At 48.2% G+C, this 19,355-nt stretch overlaps 3 protein-coding genes across 3 annotated transcripts in view; 2 read left to right on the top strand and 1 right to left on the bottom strand.

Moving 5' to 3' along the window:
* Positions 1-5: 5 nt before the first annotated feature.
* Positions 6-3,507, top strand: LOC309331971 (caveolin-2-like). Its single transcript, XM_081844580.1, has 3 exons — positions 6-483; positions 820-1,007; positions 2,523-3,507. Exons 1-3 carry the CDS (start codon positions 331-333, stop codon positions 2,671-2,673), a joined length of 492 nt encoding a protein of 163 aa, XP_081700706.1. The 5' UTR covers positions 6-330; the 3' UTR covers positions 2,674-3,507.
* Positions 3,508-10,042: 6,535 nt separating this feature from the next.
* LOC309331970 (caveolin-3-like) lies at positions 10,043-16,640 on the top strand. Its single transcript, XM_081844579.1, has 2 exons — positions 10,043-10,296; positions 15,622-16,640. Exons 1-2 carry the CDS (start codon positions 10,156-10,158, stop codon positions 15,970-15,972), a joined length of 492 nt encoding a protein of 163 aa, XP_081700705.1. The 5' UTR covers positions 10,043-10,155; the 3' UTR covers positions 15,973-16,640.
* A 50-nt stretch (positions 16,641-16,690) lies between these two features.
* The window catches only part of ARHGAP4 (Rho GTPase activating protein 4), a 57,134-nt gene continuing 54,469 nt past the window's right edge, over positions 16,691-19,355 (bottom strand). The window contains exons 22-23 of the mRNA XM_081844526.1: positions 18,404-18,485; positions 16,691-18,281 (exon numbers count right to left, since the gene is read on the bottom strand). Of these exons, the coding sequence (XP_081700652.1) occupies positions 18,057-18,281; positions 18,404-18,485 (307 nt within the window). The 3' untranslated portion in view covers positions 16,691-18,056. The remainder of the gene's footprint in view (positions 18,282-18,403; positions 18,486-19,355) is intronic.

Here is a 19,355-nt window from a genome sequence, read left to right as displayed (position 1 = left end):
CCATGGCTGCAAATACCAGGCGGGGGCGTGCAACTGCTGAGATCCTCCCTCCTTGACTCCCCTCGCCCTCCAATCTATGTTGGCCAAGGCTGAGAATAGAACTGGAGTCAAGTTCCTGCACACAGATGGAGAGAAATACTGTGCAAGTGAAGAGTGGACAGGCAGGTTAAATAAGAACAGACAAGGCAGTTTCAGTAAAACACGAAGCCTATGCAACAAAAGGAAGTGTTAGAGGCAGAATTATAAAGAGGTGCTTGACAGCGTTACTGGATCCCCCCTTCTGAGAGAGCAGCAGTGCTTGCGAGGGCTGATCTTCTCCCTCCTGGCAGGATGATCAGTAACGATTATCTGATTGAGTGCAAGTTGGATCCAGAAGACCCTCATTTGCAGGAGCCGGGATCTCCCATGTTCCTGCAGTCCGCTATCAACACACCACCCAAAGCAGACCCTCGGGACCCGCGTGGGATCAACCAGCACCTTAAGGTAACAAAGGGAGCTTACCTGCCTGACTTGGGGGGGTGGGGGTGGGGATGCCTAAATTCTGACTTCCTAAACTCTAAGGGCGCAGCTCTCTCCTACCCACCCAAGGTGGGAGTTGTATCCTTGTTCACCCCCAAACTCCTCCCAGCCCTTCACCTGCAGCACAACCGATTCTTCTCCACCCCCTTTGCTGATTGCTGCTCCTTCCATGCCCCAGAACTACACAGAAGGGGACGGCAGGGGTCCTCCTGATGCCAAGATGCTTTGCTCTGCCTCACAACATTCTCTCTCTTCGCTGGAGAATCTTCAGTGACCAGATTCCCTTGTTCTTCCCGGCAGCTGGAATTCTCCGATATTCTTGCTGAACCTTCCTCGTTTCGCAGCTTTGACCGGGTTTGGACCTGGAGTGACATCGTCTTTGAGAGTTCGCGCCTCTGGTGCTACCGCATCATCTCGCTGCTGTGTGCTGTGCCCGTCTCCCTCTTCTCGGGCTTTCTCTTTGCCTGCCTGGGCTGCCTGCACATCTGGTGAGGGTCTGCCCCCTTTGCTCTGCCTCCTCTGGCCCTTGGCTCTGCCAAGGCCCTTGGCTCACAACCAGCCTCTTGCTTCCAGTTGGTTGCACATTCATTGACCATTAGCAAGGCTAATTCTAGTGGTTACTTGGGGGAACTGCCAACAGGAGGAGGCTGTATTACTCTAGCACAGACTTTGCCAAGCTCCAGGCCCTTTGGACTACAACTTCCATCAGCCTCATTGCTGGCTTGGGCTGATAGGGGGTGTAGTCCAAAATGTCTGGAGGGCACCAGGTGGGCAGAGGCTCTTCTAGCACTTTGACTTTTGACTTGTCCTGTAGGTTTGTGGGTGCTTCAGGGAGTAGACTAGTAATGGCAAACTAATCTCTTAAAAGACACTTTGCCAAACACTTACCCCAGAGGGAATTGTTGTTAAAGTACCGTATTTTCACTCTATAAGACGCACCAGACCACAAGACACACCTAGTTTTTGGAGAAGGAAAACAAGAAAAAAATATTCTGAATCTCAGAAGCCAGAACAGCAAGAGGGATCGCTGCGCAGTGAAAGCAACAATCCCTCTTGCTGTTCTGGCTTCTGGGATAGCTGCGCAGCCTGCATTTGCTCCATAAGACGCACACACATTTCCCCTTACTTTTTAGGAGGGAAAAAGTGAGTCTTATAGAGCAAAAAATACGGTAACCCACATGCATGTACAGCACTCACATGTATTTATACACACACCAGTGAGAGGTTTGGGATCTTCATTTGCGTGCGGGCGAAGTGAGTTTGTTGCACAAGATTGCCAAATCCACTTTTAATTGCACAACCTGAATTTGCCAGGATGTGACTGAATCTGATCTGCAAAACAGCAATACACTAGATCTGGAAGCACCTACTGTTTGTGTGATGTCCTTGTTCTGCTAGTTGGGGGAGCAGATAAGTACTGTCTGCCTAACACTGATATGAGGAATGGAGGAATCTGAAGACAGAAATGCTAAATAAATTGGTCACTTGATGGGACCCAGGAAAACAAGGACATGAGCCAGAAAGGAGCTTTCCTTCTTTCAAAAAAGTTGGAAGAATAGTAGACATCTTCTGGAGGTGTCTGGGGCTGCACGCAGGGTTGTATCCAATGCTAGGCCTACACAAAGTAGACCCATTGAAAGTTATGAACCTAAGTTAGCCATGTCCATGCATTTCTACTCTTTTTTATTATTCTTTTAAATTTTTATTTATTTATTTGAAAATGTGTATTTTAAATCTAGATCAAGATTATCAATATCGCTTACAAAAGAGAACCATAAAACAAATATAAAACATTTCTACTCTGAGTAGGACTAGTGTTGGCTACAACCCCTGGACTCTGGGTCGCAGGTTGCCTACCTGCAATCGAAGACATTCTTATTAACAATGCTGTAGGTGAGTGTATATTGTATACCCTTAGGCTGCCTAACTGGAGTCTAAATGTCGGGGTGCTTTGTTGTTTCCTGGAGGCTGCCAGCCACATCTCTCCCCTCTTCCTCCCTCAGGTGTGTGATGCCCTGTATCCAGCTCTGCACAATGGCAATGCCTCCGGTTCGCACCCTCTGGGCCAGCATCCTGGATGTTGTGGTGGCCCCACTTTTCACCAGCCTGGGCCGCTGCTGCAGCGCCATCTACCTCACTGTTACTCAGAAGTGACACAGAGACGCCGCCTCCCCCAAGACCCACGTGCCAAAGACTTTCCTTCCCATTTCACTCAGATCCACTAAACAGGCTGAATTTCACAGCAGAGAGTAGAACTCACAGGGAGCTTTTAGCCTTGGGTCAGAAAAGGGGAATTGTGGGCGAGGCAGCAGGTCAGAGGGAAGGAAAAGAAGGAGGCCAGAGGACGAGGGGAATGGCGCTTCAGAGAGAGGTCTCAAAATGAAACATCCGTGTTCTATTCTCTTATTGTCATGCCCCTGCTTTGTCCAGACCTGCAGAAAGAATTCCACATTATCCTACTAGTGGGCTCTCCATAGTCCTCCCTGTGATCCTTGGATGAAGGGTGGTATACATTTTTTAATAATAAAAATAATAATAATAGGTGAGGAACTTTCAAAGCTACCCTCCTCTGTCCCTGAGATTCTAGCTGGCTCATCTGTCGGTTAGTATCTCAGAGACAGGGATTGGGATCCACCTGGCTTTGCACACAAGACGGTCTCTGGCTACTGGCCATGCTGTCTGGGGCTGATGGGAGCTGAAGTCCAGCCATCTCTGGCCTAACCCTGACTGACAGCCCACATAAGAATCTCCTCCAGGAAAAGTAACGCTGGGATTAGCCTTCTGACATTTTGCACATGGGGGGGGCAGGAGGGGGACTAGGGCAACTCCAGACCCAGCGCTGGGCTCTGGGAGAAGATATGTTCTTTTTATGTGGGAGGCAGCCCCCGCTCCCTCCAGCCCCTCCTCCCACAGCAATCGCTGAGATGTAAAGCTCTGTCGTCGTCTCCCCCCCTTATTTAATAAAACAAAAAAGTTGATTTGCTTCCCCTTGTGTTTGAATTCTTTTGGTTCTGTTCTGGCAAGCCAGGCACAAATGGGTGTTAAAGGGATGGGATGAAGGAGGAAAAGGTTCTGTGCCTCACAGAGGGGCTGCAGAGGACATATCCCCCAGCAGCCTTAACTTTGGATTTGGGACATCAAAACGCTGGGGGCAGAAGGGGCAGGGAAAAGGAGTGGCAGCAGCACCAGGCCTCTCCTCTACTGGGCTCCAGCATTCCAGAAAGCTGTGGAGGCCACAACATCCTGCAGCTCCACTCCTGGATCAGCCCTGACCTGGAGACAGAAGTGGCAGGGAGAAAAAGTGGCGGCACACCTCTCGTCTGCTGGCGCGTCACTTGGAGCTGGGCTTCAGTGGCAGCAGCCGCTCTCCAGCGGCCGCTAGGAGCTGCCGAGGAAGGAGGCTGGCAGTGGCAGCCATAGAGAGGCTCGGCCTCCCTGAGCTCAGTGGCAGTGGTGCTGGAGGGGGAAAGCAAGACATTCCCAAATCCAAACAGAAGCAGGGAATGCCTCTGTGAATCCGGGAGTGTCCCGCTTAAAACAGGGCAGTTGGAGGGTATTGGAGGAATGGCTGGTGGGCGGATGGAAGTTAACAAGAATGTGGAGATTGCAATTCACACCCCTCTCCATCTTGTGTGAGACGGAGCCCAATTCAGTCTTGACTTTGCTCAGATGTAAGACCCGCTGGATTCCAGTGTGCATAAAACTGCAGTAGGAGTCTGTTTGTCTTCTCCGGCAGCCCCTCGCTATTCTAATACCCACAGGCAGATGACAGAGATAGTGCCAGGAACCACACCTTAAAATGCCACGCTGCTGCCAGGAACACTGCATGCTTCAGCTGCTGATGCCCATCATCGTGGTACCCCTGAAAACGCTGGCTGGCAGCAAGCCTGTTGCGTGCACTTATGGACCAAGGGTAGCATTACGAGCACATACCTCCCTTTCCCAGCCATGTCTCGGACTTGGCTGGGAGCCCTTCTATAGCTCTGTACAGTTGCACTCAATGCCAGCCGCAGCTGCCCACCACCGTGGTTTTGATATAAAAAGAGGCTGCTGGACCCAACCAATGGCCCATCTAGTCCAGTGTCCTGCTTTCACAGTGGCAGGACCAAATGCCACAGCACACTCCTAAACTGCGATTCCCAGCAACTGGAAATCAAAGGATTAACTGGCAGTGGAGGTAGACAATAGCCTTATCCATGTATTTGTCTAATCCTCTTTTAAAGCCATCCAAATTGGTAGCCATCACTACCTCCTGTGGGTGTGAGTTCCATAGTTTAACTATGTGGTGTATAAAAAAATGATTTCTTTTCTCTGCCTGAATCTTCCAACATTCAGCTTCATTGTATACCATGAGAGAGGGAGAAAAATGTATCTCTATCAATTTTCTCATAGGAATAGTTTTCATAACATAGAGCAGAGGTTTTCAACCTTTTTGAGTCCACTTCTGTAGGGCTCAGGAGTCCAGTTATGCCACCCCTTGCCTGCAGAGCTGGCAGCCTCTCACCAGCAGCATAGCTAGCCGTTCGGGTGCGTGCGTCTTGCAGCCAGGGGCAGGGCGAGCCGCCCATGGGTCTGGGGCCTCTTCAACGCTTCCCCCTCTGCTGTAGGGCGGCTGAGGGAGAGGCAATGAGCAGTCGCAAGCCCCACGCTGCCGTTTCAGTCAGCGTGGAACCTGCAGGCCTCCCAGGAGAGACGCGTGGTTTGGGCACACGGCAGGCCCCGCGGTAAGTGCCAGCCGTGTTTCGTTACATTTGTTGACTGAACTAAAAAGTTCTGTGAGCCTTTTTAAAAAAATCATATTTTTGTCATTTTGTCACCCCCTCAGTGATGACACCCAGGGCGGCCCACACAATACAATAATATTGTTCTAATAACGTTAAATGGGTCAGTGTAGCTCCAGCCCAGTCTTGGGTCTAATTCTTAGGTTACCAGTGTGGTAATGGGAGACATTTCAGTCTGGTCCAGTCCCGATGCTGCACAGGTAATATATGTTAAAGAGGAACCACAGGCTCATCAGGCAACGGACATTTCACATCCTTAATGCTCTTCCCTCAGGCACTAGATGAGGGGGCAGAGGGGTGTAGCCCCAGGTGCATGATTTTGAGGGGGTGCAAACCAGGTGCCCAAACACAGGGATCCCCTTCCCTTCTTGCCTGCTGCCAGGGGTCTCTGGGCTCTGGACCCCTGCCTGGCTTGGCATTGCCACCATGCCCCAGCCCCCTTGCTGAAGGGGGCTGGGGCATGGTGGCAATGCCAAGCCACCCAGCCAGTGTCTGAGGGATTTGCTTGCCAAGGGTCGCGTTGACCGGACAGGCAGGTGGTACAGCGCAGTCCTGTGGACCCTCCATGCCTTGTGCCCGCCCAGCGGCGTCAGCAGCAATGGGCTGTCTGGGGCAGTAGGTTTCGTTCACCCCCTGCACCCCACCCCCACTCCTGCCTGGCTTGCGTAAATGCGTGGGTGCACACATGCCGGGAAATGACACAACGTCACTGGGCAAATCTCAATTTTCGTCTTTAAAGTTTCAGATTTTTTCATGTTAAATTCAGTTCACTACATATCAGGAACAATATGCAATTCTTAAATAAACAGAAAATCTCAATGAAATTCATTAGCATTTGAGCGTGAATTTCTACCAATAAACATGTTTTGTATCATTTTTACTACCACACACCTTTTTGCAAGCAATTTCTTATAATATTATGCACTTTTTAAAATTTTCACTAATATATGCATGCTTCTTCAAACATTACCCTATTATATGCATTTTTGTATAAATTACTTCTAGTCACTATAGGTGAGAGCTGAGTGTAGAAGCTGTCAGCAGGCAACATGGCCACACCTTGGGAATGCCTTCGACAGGCTGGCTAAACCAGGGGAAGGGAGCTGATGGATCTCAAATCCTCAGTGAGTTAGGGACTTCCGCCGCATGCGAAGACAGGCTCTGGTGCATAGCCGATAACTCTATAGAGCTAAGGACACCTCAGCCCACCCCAACCATGTTAGGATGGGACCAAGCCCCCCAATCTTAAGGGGCTGGGCCTCACCAGGCCTACCTGCAGGGGCAGTGAACCTTGTTGGGCCTCACAGCCTCCTCTCAATACATGTGACATCACACATCTGTATCACACATATGATGTCATGCGCATGCAACGAGCCCCTGCAATGTTGAGCAGAACTTGGCTTCAGTGCTCAGTTCTCGTAGGTCTCTGCTGATGAACGTTTTGGAACCTGAACACCAAAAACCCGGAAGTAAATGCTTCCATTTTCGAATGTGCCTCGGAAGTCAAACGGCTTCTGCTGCGTGCTTTTCAATTTTCTCAATTGCATTTGCAGCCAGCCCTTTGCGGCTCAGTTTTCAAACGTTTCAGAAGTCGAACTATCTTCCGGAACGAATTATGTTTGAGAACCGAGGTACCACTGTGGTTGGTCCAATGGCCAAGAAGGCAGTTTCTGCATGTGCTATAGAGGGAAGTGAGGGGCAGTTGGGACTCATCAACCTGGGAAGGAAGCCCATCCAGGAGAAGGAAAACTCTGGTCCTAAACATTTGCTGCCTTGCAGGACATCTTCAGGAAAAGAAAAGGCTAAGGAGTAAACCCTACACAAATCTGGAGAGGTTGGATGGTGCCTTGTATGCCTCCTTCCAGCAACTCCTGCAGCCAAGCTGGTGCCAAATGCCTTGCTCTGCTTTCCTTTGGACCACACTAGTGAGGCCAAGGTGGGGGGGGGGTCTCGAGGGCAGCTTGGGACCTCCATACACACTGCCTAGGCTTGTGCCCCAGGGAGGTCACTTCAGTGCTGCCAACACAGCAGTTTGACTTCACCCCTGGAGGCACACTCCATTGTCTCTCAAGACAGACGGATGTCAACAACAATACTGACAGCAGCACTGCATTCCAAAATCCAGAGAAGTGTGAATTTCAAAGGATTTGGTTCAGATGTTTCAAAAAGTACAGATTTTTTAAGATCACCTTTAAATGTGAACAGAATCAGATTTCTCCCCCATCTCTAGTGATGCAGACTTTTAACACTGCTATTAGCAGCTTTAGCAGCAGTTCTTGGAGCAGCTGCCCCCCCCCCTTGGCTCATCTGTTACTGTTTTGGTCCACTGACTTAGATTGGCTGTATGATCTCCGTCACACCTGACCTCACAGTAACCCTGTGAAGTACAAGGTACTTGTAGGTGTCTCCTAGGACACTATCTACAAGTTGATCTTAAGTTGGTCATAATAGAAAAAAACAACTTTTAAAAGAGACTGCAACGACACTGTTGAATTACAGTTCATTGAGAGTCTCAGGCCACTTGCTTCTGTCACTTGTGAACTGAACCAGCATGATAGATTTTTATCACACTATGTGAAAATTGCCTTACAGATGCCAAGGTGCCAAGGTGTGTAACCAACACAAGTGGTTTTTGGGAATGGTCACTGTCCACAATGTAAGGCTGCAGGCACCCCATACATTTATAGCACGTTAAACTACGGTTCCCAAGATTCTGTGCGGGAAATAATGAGCTTTAAATGTATTGTGTACACAGCCTAACTATCACCATTTGTTGTTGTTGCTGTTTAGTTGTTTAGTCGTGTCCGACTCTTCATGACTCCCTGGACCAGAGCACGCCAGGCACTCCTGTCTTCCACTGCCTCCCTCATGCTGGTAGCTTCGAGAACACTGTCCAACCAAACAATTGATTGCAATACAGCTTAAAATCAAATTAAAATCGTAATAAAATCAGATGGCAACCCACGAATTATAACTACAGTATAGGGGTTGGGAACATTAAGTGCTCACTAGGCCCAGCTATTTGTGCTGGTCTTATATGGGCCGGTGGGAAGAGTTAGAGAGGCCACTTACATGAAGGTCTTGTAGAAAGAGGGGGGTCAGACTGGGACCCAACCAAAGGCCTGGTGGAACAGGCCCTGCGGAGAGATGTCAAGTCCCGCAGGGCCCTGGTCTCTTGCGACAGAGCGTTCCACCAGGCCTGGTCGAGGCCAGCCTAACCTCCTTGATGCCCGGGACCTCCAAGGTGTTATTATTTGTGGGCCATAAGGTCCTCCACGGGACATACCAGGAAAGGCATTCCCATAAGTACAAGGCCATATAGGGCTTTAAAGGTTAAAACCAGCACCTTAAACCTGATCCTGTACTCCACCGGGAGCCAGTGCAGCTGGTATAACACCGGGTGAATGTGATCTCACAGCGAGGACCCCATAAGGAGTCTCGCTGCAGCATTCTGCACCCGCTGGAGTTTCTGGGTCAGTCTCAAGGACAGCCCCACGTAGAGCGAGTTACAATAATCCAGTCTGGAGGTGACCGTCGCGTGGATCAGAGTGGCAAGATCAGGGCGGGAAAGGTAAAGGACCAACCGCTTAGCACGGCAGAGGTGGAAAAATGATGCCTTTGCTGTAGCTGAATTCAGCATCAGCTGAAGTTTCTGAGGCAGCCCCGTGTTCAGTGCATTGCAGAGAGCACACCATGGACAACAATGCTTCCACCTTCTTACTTTAAATTATTTTCAATTATTATTATTATTATTATTATTATTATTATTATTATTATTATTATTATTTGTTAGTCACTTTATCTTGTCTAAGACAACCCAAAGCAACATACAAAACAACAACAACATTAAAACCAATGGAGTGGGGGATTCATTCAAAACACCTGTCTACTTCTCAAAGGCCAAAGGCCTGGTTATAGAAGCAAGCAGCTGCTTTGCACCTAAAGATATATAATGATAGTGTCAGCAGGTGAGCCTTCCTGGGAAGAGTATTCCATAAATGAGGAGCCACCACAGAAAAGACCCGTCTCGTGCTGCTACCCTCTGGGCCTCTCACAGAGGAGGCACACAAAAAAGGGCCTCATATGATGACCACGGGATCCTAGTCAGTTCATATGGGGAGAGTTGGCCCTTGAGATATTGCAGTCCTAAGACTTTTAAGGCTTTATAGGTCAAAATCAGCATTTTGAATTGAACCCGGAAACTAATTGGCAGTCAGTGCAGTCAGACCAGGATCAACATTATATGCTCAAACCATCTTGTCCAGAGCAACCAGGCTGCTGAATTCAGCACCAGCTGAAGTTTCTGAACTTTCTTCAGAGGCAGCCCCGTGTTTAATGCAGTGCAGTAATCTCATCTAGAGGTCCTCTGTCCTTTGACATTTAAGGTGATTAGTTTCCCTATGCTGTAATCGGGAGCAAAAGAAAAAGGGAGGAGAGATATTTTTCGTTTTAACAAGATATAGGTGACCCAGATATGACAGATACCCTTTAATTTTTTCTGAAATCCTGGCTGCCACCTGGATAGTTCTTTTCAGCTGGATGGACAAATACAGAGACCCTTCATAGCAACATTCTATTGCAATTGTTTTATGCTATGAAATAAAAAAGGGATAGAGCCATTAACTATACCATAAACTATACTAAGCCTTACCAAAAAAAAAACCTCTGCCCTACCCTAGAGGCAGATGCATTCTGGCTTTGAAGCAGACTATTTTCAGAACAGACTCCCCTATCTGTGGACGGCAGTCCAGACGGAGTCAGCAGGTGGGGAGAGAGAGCTCCGTCCTGACAGCCAGTGACAACTGGCTGGAGCTCTTCAGAGCGAAAGGAGCTAAGCAGGGAACGGCCTGGAGCCATGGCCCAGCAAGGAGGAGGAAGAGAGGAAGAAGAAGAAGAAGAAGTAACCCTGGGGAAGATAGACTCCCGGGACCCCCTCACCAAAGAGATAGATCTGGTGGAAAGAGACCCCAAGCAGATCAACCAAGAAGTGGTAAAGGTGAGAGCATTCCTATTTTAATGGCAGAAAGAAGCACACTCCTGAGGATGCAAAATGATGAAGTTCCCTTTAGACTGAGAGCAGATGGAGCGAGGAGGTGGGGGTGGGCAAAGCTTTCAAAAATAGCCCAGGAACAAAAGAGAAAATTCCTTCTGCAGATAGCACCAATGCTCCTTTGCAGTACCGTAACTTAAAGAAAGCAGAGTGAGCTCTCTATCCCCCGCCCCCTTACAATATTCATTTGTGCACCAAGTGAGACTTAAAACTTGAGGGATCTGCTTTGTCCCCCATCCACCTCCCCCAGAACCCTAAAGTCCACAAGCAGGAGCCGGGTGCAAAAGTTGTGAAAAGAGGGGGAGATCAAGGGACAGTGCTCCTCTGAGGAGCTTGTTTTCAGTGCCAGAACTGAGCTCACAGCCCTTTCAGGCAGAAGATCCACCCCTCCTTTCCTTGGCAAGCTTTCTTCGTTTCACCAGCCTTTCTGGGGTGGGTGGGTTGCTGCTGTTGTGAAAACAATTGGGGTCTACTGTAATACCTGTAGATCCTGATCAACCTTCTGCTCATCTCTGCTATGGCACAAAACTCCCCTAAAAAAGGGAGAGTGGCATATATGCCCCATGGAACACACACTCTAAAAGCGCATTGAGCATCTCATATTGTGGCAGAAAGGCAGGACATTAATGTTGTTCATAATATATATAGCAAGGGGAGAACATAAGAATAGGGATGGGTAGTGATGAGCAGCAAATGCAGTTACTTAGATGAAGAATAGGTCAGTGGCTGTTTAGGGGCCACCATGGTCCTCAGTTGCTTCCCATTTGGGTCCCAGCACTGACCCACCCTTTCCCTCCTTCTCCTGAGGAGAGACCCAGGCAAAGCTCTCTTTAAAGCCCTTTCTCCTTCCAGCATAACCAGCAGAAGCTCTTCTGCACTCGATCCATGAAGCACTTCACCAACTGAGATACAAACAAAAGCCCAACGTCTGTTGCTATTTGCTGCAGGGAAAGAGAGTAGATTCTCCAAGAATCCTTTTGTCTGTGGGCTCACCCACACTTTCCTTGGTCTGAGAGGTTTTTCTTTTGTCCTTCTGCTTTTCCCGGGAAAGCCCACTCTTTACTGCTGAATTGGAACAAACGTCAGTCAGGTTACAGCAGTAAAGAGCAGGTTTGGGACCACAGAAGTGTGGCTGAGCCCTGTGTCTGGGTGGATATGGCCATTAAGCGAATGCTGCTGTCCGTTCAGTGCTTATATTTGTTTCAGAACAACGTCCTTGTGGACAGGTAGGGCTGATCCATACTTCCTCTTGTGCCGCTGCTTTCCCCTGCTCTTTAGCACTCAGTTGGAGCAAAAGGCAGCTTGGGTTTTCTGCGGATTGCCATTTGCTCCGATTTAGAGCTAGAGTGGCTTTCCCTGGGAAAGGAGCAGGACAACCACCCATTGCTTTCTCGATGCAGGACAAGCCGAAGTGTGAATGAGCCCTTAGTTGCCAAGGGATGGCTTTGGGGCAGCTGGAGTGAAGATGGCACGGCAGGGGAGGAAGAGTCAGCTAGGTCTTCACAGAAAAGATTGGGCTGTGAAGAGGATTTGAAGAGGGAGGGAGAAAGAGGTAGGAGGCAGTTTGTGGCCTAAGGGCAGTGAGAGAGAATGGCCAATGTACTGGACCTCTCACCGAGCCAGAAACAGAGTGCAGATGCCTCAGCTGACACCCTCACTGCATTTATTTCAAAGACATGAGCTTCAGGTGCAGGACTGCAAAGCTACCTACAGCTAAAATTTCCATAAACATGAAATAATGTTTTTGTGGAATAGAATTAAAACAGGAGAGTGAATGGGAGATCTCAAAGGCAGCTGGAACAGTCCTTCAGCCCATAGTGGCAGTCGCTTCCTCCTAGTTCATCTTTAGAAAGAATTGGTCACCACCAAAAAATTCAGAGTGGTGGCTATTTCTGTAACTCAGACCCACATCCATGTTCATTTCTCCCAAGCACCAGAGGCTCATGGGATCACAGGTAGGAATTGGCAATTGGTGGCCATGGGGCCCTTTGAGAAATGCTCTTTGGTGCCAGATCAGGGGCATATGATTTGCTGTCCATTATATTGAGGAGGAGCGGACTGGGACCCTGGCTTGCCACTCCAGGTGTCCTCAGGAACTGGGGCAGGGTGGAGGAGGTCCTAAGAATAAGTAATGCAATCTTCATCTCCCAGTGGACTTACTATAACCTCGCCTATTTGTTGTATAAAAAAGATAGCCAGCTTCCTCACTTGATTCCTTGTTTATCCTGCCTTCCTGCATGTTGCTCAGAGCAATGCTCACAGCATAACAACAGCCCTGTGAGGTAGTTTAGATTAAAAGGAGCTAATTTGCCCCAGATTGCTAAAAGAGACACTTGCAATATTCCACATATTACCATATTGGCCTGAATATTAGCCGCACCCGGATATAAGCGGCACTTTTAAAATTCAAGGGGGGAAAGGAAAAAGAGACAATACCCAAATATAAGCCACTCCCTTAAAATTCCGCAGACACTCACACCTGTTCTGTTTTACACTATGTCTGCAGCAATATCGTAAAAGCCAATTTTTGTAAGGTTGCGAAGTTAAGACACACTTTAACTTTTCATGGTCGGAATTTGGAAAAAAAAGTGAGGCTTATATTCAGGCCAATATGGTATGTAATACACCTGAAGTGAGTTTGATTCCCAGTGACTTCTTTTTCCTGCATCCACATCATACATTTAAAGCATACAACTCCCCTAAAATATTCCTGGGAACTGTAGTTTCCCCACCTCAGAGCTACAGTTCCCAGCACCCTTCAAAAACTACAGTTCTCAGGATTGTTCTGAGCAGTGCTTTTCTTCTAGAAAAAAAGAGGTGCCAGTACTGCAGACCTTTGAGTACCTCCAGAAAAAAGCACTGCTTTGCAGGGAAAGCCATGTGCTTTAATGTGTAGTGTGCACTGACAAGGAAATGGTCAGTAATGCTGTGGGTTCATGAATTTTACAAGCCCATGTATAGTCTGGAAAAGAGAAGGAAGCAATCTCTTTCCCTATGCAAGTGCTTCCAGTCTTACAGGTCACCTCATGGCAATTCTTACTGCCCATAGGTGACCAGGCAAGTGGTGTGGTGTTTTTTTATTGTACTCCCCAAGGCTCCAAGCTGTGTGTGTTTGTGTGTGTCTGGTCATTCCAACTGCAGTGGGGAAGCAAAGCCTCCTCTCTCTGTGTTCCATGTTTGGCCCTCAGAAGCAGAACTGGAGGCAGTTCTCTTTTTAGCTTTATGACTCTGTCAAAGGGTGGTTATCCCACCTTGCAAGGAAGCTAACAAGGCTATAAAAAGGACAGATTGAAAAGAAGAAGAAAGAAAATGGCACTCTGGAAGGATAATGCTGACGTTTAATCCACTTAATGCTGATCACGTTGCTCTACCTTTGAGAGGTCTGCTCTCATCTCTTTACATTTTAATCTGACTTTTGCTCATGATTTAAAATACAGTCGTACCTTGGACCCCGAACACCTTGGTACTCGGACATTTTGACTCCCGAACGCCACAAACCTGGAAGTGAGTGTTCCGGTTAGCGAACGTTCTTTGGAACCCCAACGTCCAACCGGGCTTCCGATTGGCTGAAGGAGTTTCCTGCAGCCAATTAGAAACTGCACTTTGGTTTCCGAATGTCTTGAAAGTCAATCGGATTTCTGGAACGGATTCCGTTCAGCTTCCAAGGTACAACTGTACACCAACCCTGCCCTTCTTGGCAGAACCTGGACAGCTCCCAACCATTAAAAGCAGTCTGTAAATTTACACTTTCTCTAATCTAGGATGGATTATGATCCATTTGCACAGAAGTCCAGGGACTATTTTAGTGCTGGGGGCGGAAAACCTACATGACAATCCTTCTCCCACAAATGAACATGGGGGGGGGGGGAGGTGCAATGCACCAGGAGGTTCTACCAGAAGTTCCTCTGGGTTTGGTCTCATCAGTCTGATCTGTCTGCCACCTCTAATGGTGGATTTCAACTCTGGTAACTGAGGCAGGTGCCTCTTCTTGGTGCATGAGAGGTCTGCCTCTGCAAGGAAATTAAATAGGTGTGCTTAAACAACAGTCATAGCTCTGTAAAGGCTCTGTAGAGCCAGTAAAGGCAAGTTTCCCAAGGAAGGAGGTTTCACAGAACCAGCCAAAGGAGCCCACTGAGGTTTCTACACAGGAAATTGCCATCCAAAGCAAAGCTTTTCTCCTGATTACCTGAACAGCCCAAAGGATTCATATGGTTAGGAGAGATCCTTGAGGTAAGCTGGACCCAAGGCCATAGAGAGCCTTACAAATCACTACATTGCAGTATGTTTAAAAATTGCCCATGTAATCCGAGGAAACGACTGAGGAAAATAGAAAGAATGAAACATGAGAACATAGCCAGAATAACATACAAGAAAGGCCAGTCGGCTGGCACATATCCTGTTTGGGACAGAATCTTCCCCAAAGGTGTTTCATCCTCACGTACATTTCTGCCCATTGATTGTGGACCTCCTGGCTCTTCTAGAAGTGGGGGCAGAACCAGGGCAGAATGACAGGCCACCTAAGAACAAAAGATCCCATCGAGTTCTCACAGGGGCCCAAAAGGTGTCTGTGAGCAGAACCTGAATAGAAGAGCCCTCTCCTCATGGTCTTCAGAGGCACTATCATGGCAAGTAGCTCCTGCTAGCCATGTCTGTCATGAATTTGTCTAATTCTCTTTTAAAGCCATCCAAGGTGGTGGTCATCACAACTTCTCATGGGAGCGGATTCCATAGTTTAACTATGTGCTGTGTGAAGAGCTTCCTTTTGACTCTTCAGATGTTCATGATGCAAATGTGTGTGACAAAACATAGTTGGCCACTTGTCAGGGGAAAAGGCAGCTTCCTGCGTGGAACAGCTTGGAGTACTGAAGCAGCTGGGATGGGAGGTTGCGTAACCCTATCCTGACGACTGCAACTCCCCACATAGGGTAGAAGACAAATGTCTGTGAGGGTGAGCACAGGCTTAGAGCTTCACCAAGAGGAAAAACAGCTTTGGGGAGGGGTTTTTAAGCAAGCACCATCTCTTGCTGTCTCGCTGCTCATAGCCATTCCATACCAGAAGCTGCTTTGGCCTGGCTATTTTGTGACATGCAGCTGTGTGCAATGTCTAGCTATGGGCAAAGAGCACTTAGCCATCACACGCTAGAACCCAGATCTGCAAGGCTGGTTGCAGCTCCCCCAGAGGCAGAGATGCTCAACAAGACTTTCTAAAATTCATATCCTGGTTAAAATTAAGCCCTGCCTGACTCATGGCTTTTTTCCCTACCTTGCCAGGTGGACTTTGAAGATGTGATTGCTGAGCCAGAGGGCACACACAGTTTTGACGGGGTGTGGAAGGCGAGCAACACCACTTTTACTGTCAGCAAGTATTGGTGTTACCGGATTCTGTCGGGGGCCCTGGGCGTGCCCCTCGCCTTGCTCTGGGGCTTCCTCTTTGCCTGCATTTCCTTCTGCCACATCTGGGGAGCCATGCCTTGCATCAAGAGCTACTTCATAGAGGTGCAGTGCTGTGGGCGCTGCTATGCCCTCTGCATACGCACCTTCTGCGACCCGCTCTTCGAAGCTGTGGGGAAGGTCTGCGGTGACGTCCGAGTGGCCCTGCGCAAGGAACGTGCCAAGGACTGAGGCTCTGTTTGGGACCAGGACAGGACTCCGGGGTTTGCCTTCCTCCAGCTAGAGGCCGGATCTAGGTGGGAGCTTCCGGCTGGTGGAGCTATTCCTCTAACTCCCTGTCCTCCACATGCCAAGCCAAAGTGGTGGTCTGGAATGGGAAATCCAAATAGCAGCCCCTAAACACACACACATGACAGAATCTAGTGGGAAGTACTTTGGAGAAACCTCATCAATTAGGCTGGCATGACAGGCGTTCTGAGTAGGATATGCCCTATGGGTCATGCATCTGTCTGTCTTCTATTTCTGCCCCCATGAAGCAGCCCTCTGTCTCACAGTGTGCCACAGTATGAATTCCTTTGTGTACAGAATTAAAGCATCATGTCTCATGTTGCGATTAGCTCCATCCTCTCCTAGGACCGACAGTCACAAGACATAAGGTTTCATGCATTTATTCTCTCGGCCCTTTGAAGCTACGGTGTGCCGTCAGGGACAGCCTTTCAGCACTTATTTTTCCAAGCAGGGGAAACAGCAGCACTGTGGCAACTGCACAGTTACAAAAATCCAAGTTCAGCCACTAGTGTCAATTCCTGCTTTGAAAAGAAAGATGACTATTTTCCTTTTGTTAAAAGAAACAAAAACAAATCTGCATGGTATGAAAATAAAGCCCAAGAGATCCTTCAGTGCCGTGTTTATTCCATAAAAAAATTCCAGCTGGAGGGTGCTATCTGCGGAGAGTTTACAAATCCAGTTTATTGCAAGAGACAGCAGGGGGAGATCACAGTACAGAATTGTTTCTGGTAATGGAGAAGAGAATCAATACCAGGGCTGTGTGTATGCTGTGATTCTGTGAGAGAACCAAAAAGGCACAGGATGTGGTATTGGCCACCAAATTCCACTTCCTGAGAATCTCAGCTGTATTTTTTTAATAAAAAAAAATTAAAGCAAGTTTCTAGCCTTAATGGCTGCAAAGATATGCTTGAAAGTGTGTGGTCCAAAGCCTGTTGATATTTTAGAAGCCACAAGAGTGGCTTAGTAAGATTTCCATGGGGTGGAATCTCAGAGCACTGTACAGATGCTTGCCCCTCTTTTTGACTAGCCCAAGCAGAATAAATTATGAAAGAGACTCCACGCAAGTTTGCTTGATTTGCATAATTTATACAGGTTGAAGAATTCAGCTTTTCTTGGCACAGAATTTTAAAGCATAGAGTTACACACAGCCCTGATTAATACTGAGCAGCTCAGACTTTTTATTTAAAAAAAAGGAGAGAGAGGAACAAAGTAGACCTTCCTTGAATGCAAGGGAAATATTGGCACATGGATGCCCTCCCCCAATTATGTCCCCTTACTTATTGCCCCAATGTAAAAGGGTGATGCGCACAGGGATGAGGTTGCACCGGGGACAGCGTGGGGGGGGGGGAAGAGTTTTACAAATCCAGACAAATGTGAGAAGCAACAAGGGATACATTGCGGGGTTGGGAAGCAGGAGGGAAGAGAGGGAAGAAGAGAACACAGCTGGCGAGGGCTTGTGTGAATCATGTCAGGAACAGAACACACATACAAGAGAGAGAATCCTCCTTTTCAACACCTTGCAGTGTAACCCACACTAGTCACTATTAGCCCCCCACCCACCCGCCCTTAGCCAAGAACAGATCCAAAGGAACCCTGGTCCCCCACCTCACCACTTTCACATGCAAATCCAAGTGCAAACCACGGGTAGCAGAGGAGAGGCGGAACGGGTGGGGGCAGACAATCCTAAAAGTTGCCATATGTTTAAAGCAGCTCCCCACCCCCACCCCCGACACACACACACCCGAATCCACAACATTAAAACTTCCAGACTCGCCTCCAGGGTGCACAAGGGCACTGGATAGCAAATTCTGCTTAACGCATTCGGCTTGAAATTAAACTCCCATAAAAATCAGATCACCACCCTCCCAAATCATTTTGTAACAGGAGAGAGAGAGAGAGAGAGAGAGAGAGAGAGACACTCACACATCTGCCCTGAGTTGGTATTCAGAAGATGAAGGGGAAGGGGAAGATTATCACAGTATTGGGCAAGACATGTTGGGGACACTTCCCCCCACCCCAAGTCTGGCTCACTCTCCGTTCCCAGAGGATTTGAAGACCCCTCTGCCCCGCAGGAGCACCCTGTTCGAAGAGACCGTTTTGGCAGGGATGGCTCCCTTCTTGCCAGCGGGGGTGCCCTTTGAGGGCTCTGGCTGCTCAGGGTGGGTGAGGGCATCGTCAACCCCCATGTGCTTCAAGCCAGACGTTTTTCCAAGAAGTTCCTTGAACACAGAATCCATATTTCTGGCAACCTCCTAAAAATTGAGAAATAGAGAAAAAGACTGGTGAGGGAGCAGGGCAGGTGGGGGGGAGAGGAACTGCAGAGGCAGCAGAAATGTTCTATTAGGAGAAAGAGAGAAAATGATTGGCACTTTACCTTATCTACTTCCACCCGTTTCTCCATCGGCCCCTGCCTCTCTGAGCTGCTGACTCCCCAGGGCCGTGGGCTAACTTCTGGCCTGGGGCAAAGCAAACAGCACAGAAGAGAGTATCAAATTTAAGACCTCCTATTGTCCCTAACTGAATCATCAGGATTCTAGTCCACATAGTTAAATCTCTGCACTTCTCTGCTTGCCTCTCAGCTATGTTGTTCTGCGCTTCCGTTTCCCAGAGTGATGGGAAGTTATGGGCAGGGTCACAGGGCACATTTCCTTGGGGGAAGAGTATGCTAGAGACTTAAGGTGCCTTTGCATTTTGCAAATTACTTCTCTAACCACAATGACGAGAGAGAGAGAGAGAGAGAGAGAGAGAGAGAGAGAGAGAGAGAGAGAGCGCGCGCTATCAGGCTACACTATAAATCTATGGAGGGACATTCCTTATCTTTGTGCAACACAGGAACAGATTAACAGAGGTAAGATGCCTTTACTTCTACTCTGGATCACTGTTCCATACAAACTCAAGTACTGCCTGCCTCCTTTGGTTTTTTCCTGACACTGCTCTGACAAGCTTATGATGTCAGTAACAGCATTCCTTATGTTTTCAGCAAGATGTTACTCTTCAGCATAAAACTCACTTTGCCAAACTCTCCCTGATCTTTCCAGCATCATCTTACCTGCACCTCTGCTGCTCATCTGATTCTTCTTTCCCTACTAATGGATCCCTATGGCTGGATCCGCTCAAGCAGTGGCAGAATGAGATGGCAGAATGGACTGTTCCATTTCAATCTGCCTACAGAGGAAAACCATTTTTGAATGCTCTCCCATATATATATATAAGATTTCGACTTGCAGTGAGCTTTGTTGTTTTTTAACGTAAGGAAGCATCCATGGGGCAGCGACACAGCTCAATGGCAGAGCAACTGCTTTGCGTGCAATCCCCGGGGCAATCCT

The sequence above is a fragment of the Podarcis erhardii genome (genome assembly GCF_964252035.2).
Source record: "Podarcis erhardii genome assembly, chromosome: 17".
NCBI lineage: Eukaryota > Metazoa > Chordata > Lepidosauria > Squamata > Lacertidae > Podarcis > Podarcis erhardii.
This window is presented reverse-complemented; position numbering and strand designations above follow the sequence as displayed.

What these genes read in the sequence shown, in the direction of transcription:
- LOC309331971 (XM_081844580.1), top strand. Translation starts at nt 331, where the DNA reads ATGATCAGTAACGATTATCTGATTGAGTGCAAGTTGGATCCAGAAGAC. An exon ending in GGATCAACCAGCACCTTAAG is followed by an intron (nt 484 to 819) that starts GTAACAAAGGGA and finishes TCTTCCCGGCAG; the next exon opens with CTGGAATTCTCCGATATTCT. An exon ending in CTGGGCTGCCTGCACATCTG is followed by an intron (nt 1,008 to 2,522) that starts GTGAGGGTCTGC and finishes TTCCTCCCTCAG; the next exon opens with GTGTGTGATGCCCTGTATCC.
- LOC309331970 (XM_081844579.1), top strand. Translation starts at nt 10,156, where the DNA reads ATGGCCCAGCAAGGAGGAGGAAGAGAGGAAGAAGAAGAAGAAGAAGTA. An exon ending in TCAACCAAGAAGTGGTAAAG is followed by an intron (nt 10,297 to 15,621) that starts GTGAGAGCATTC and finishes CTACCTTGCCAG; the next exon opens with GTGGACTTTGAAGATGTGAT.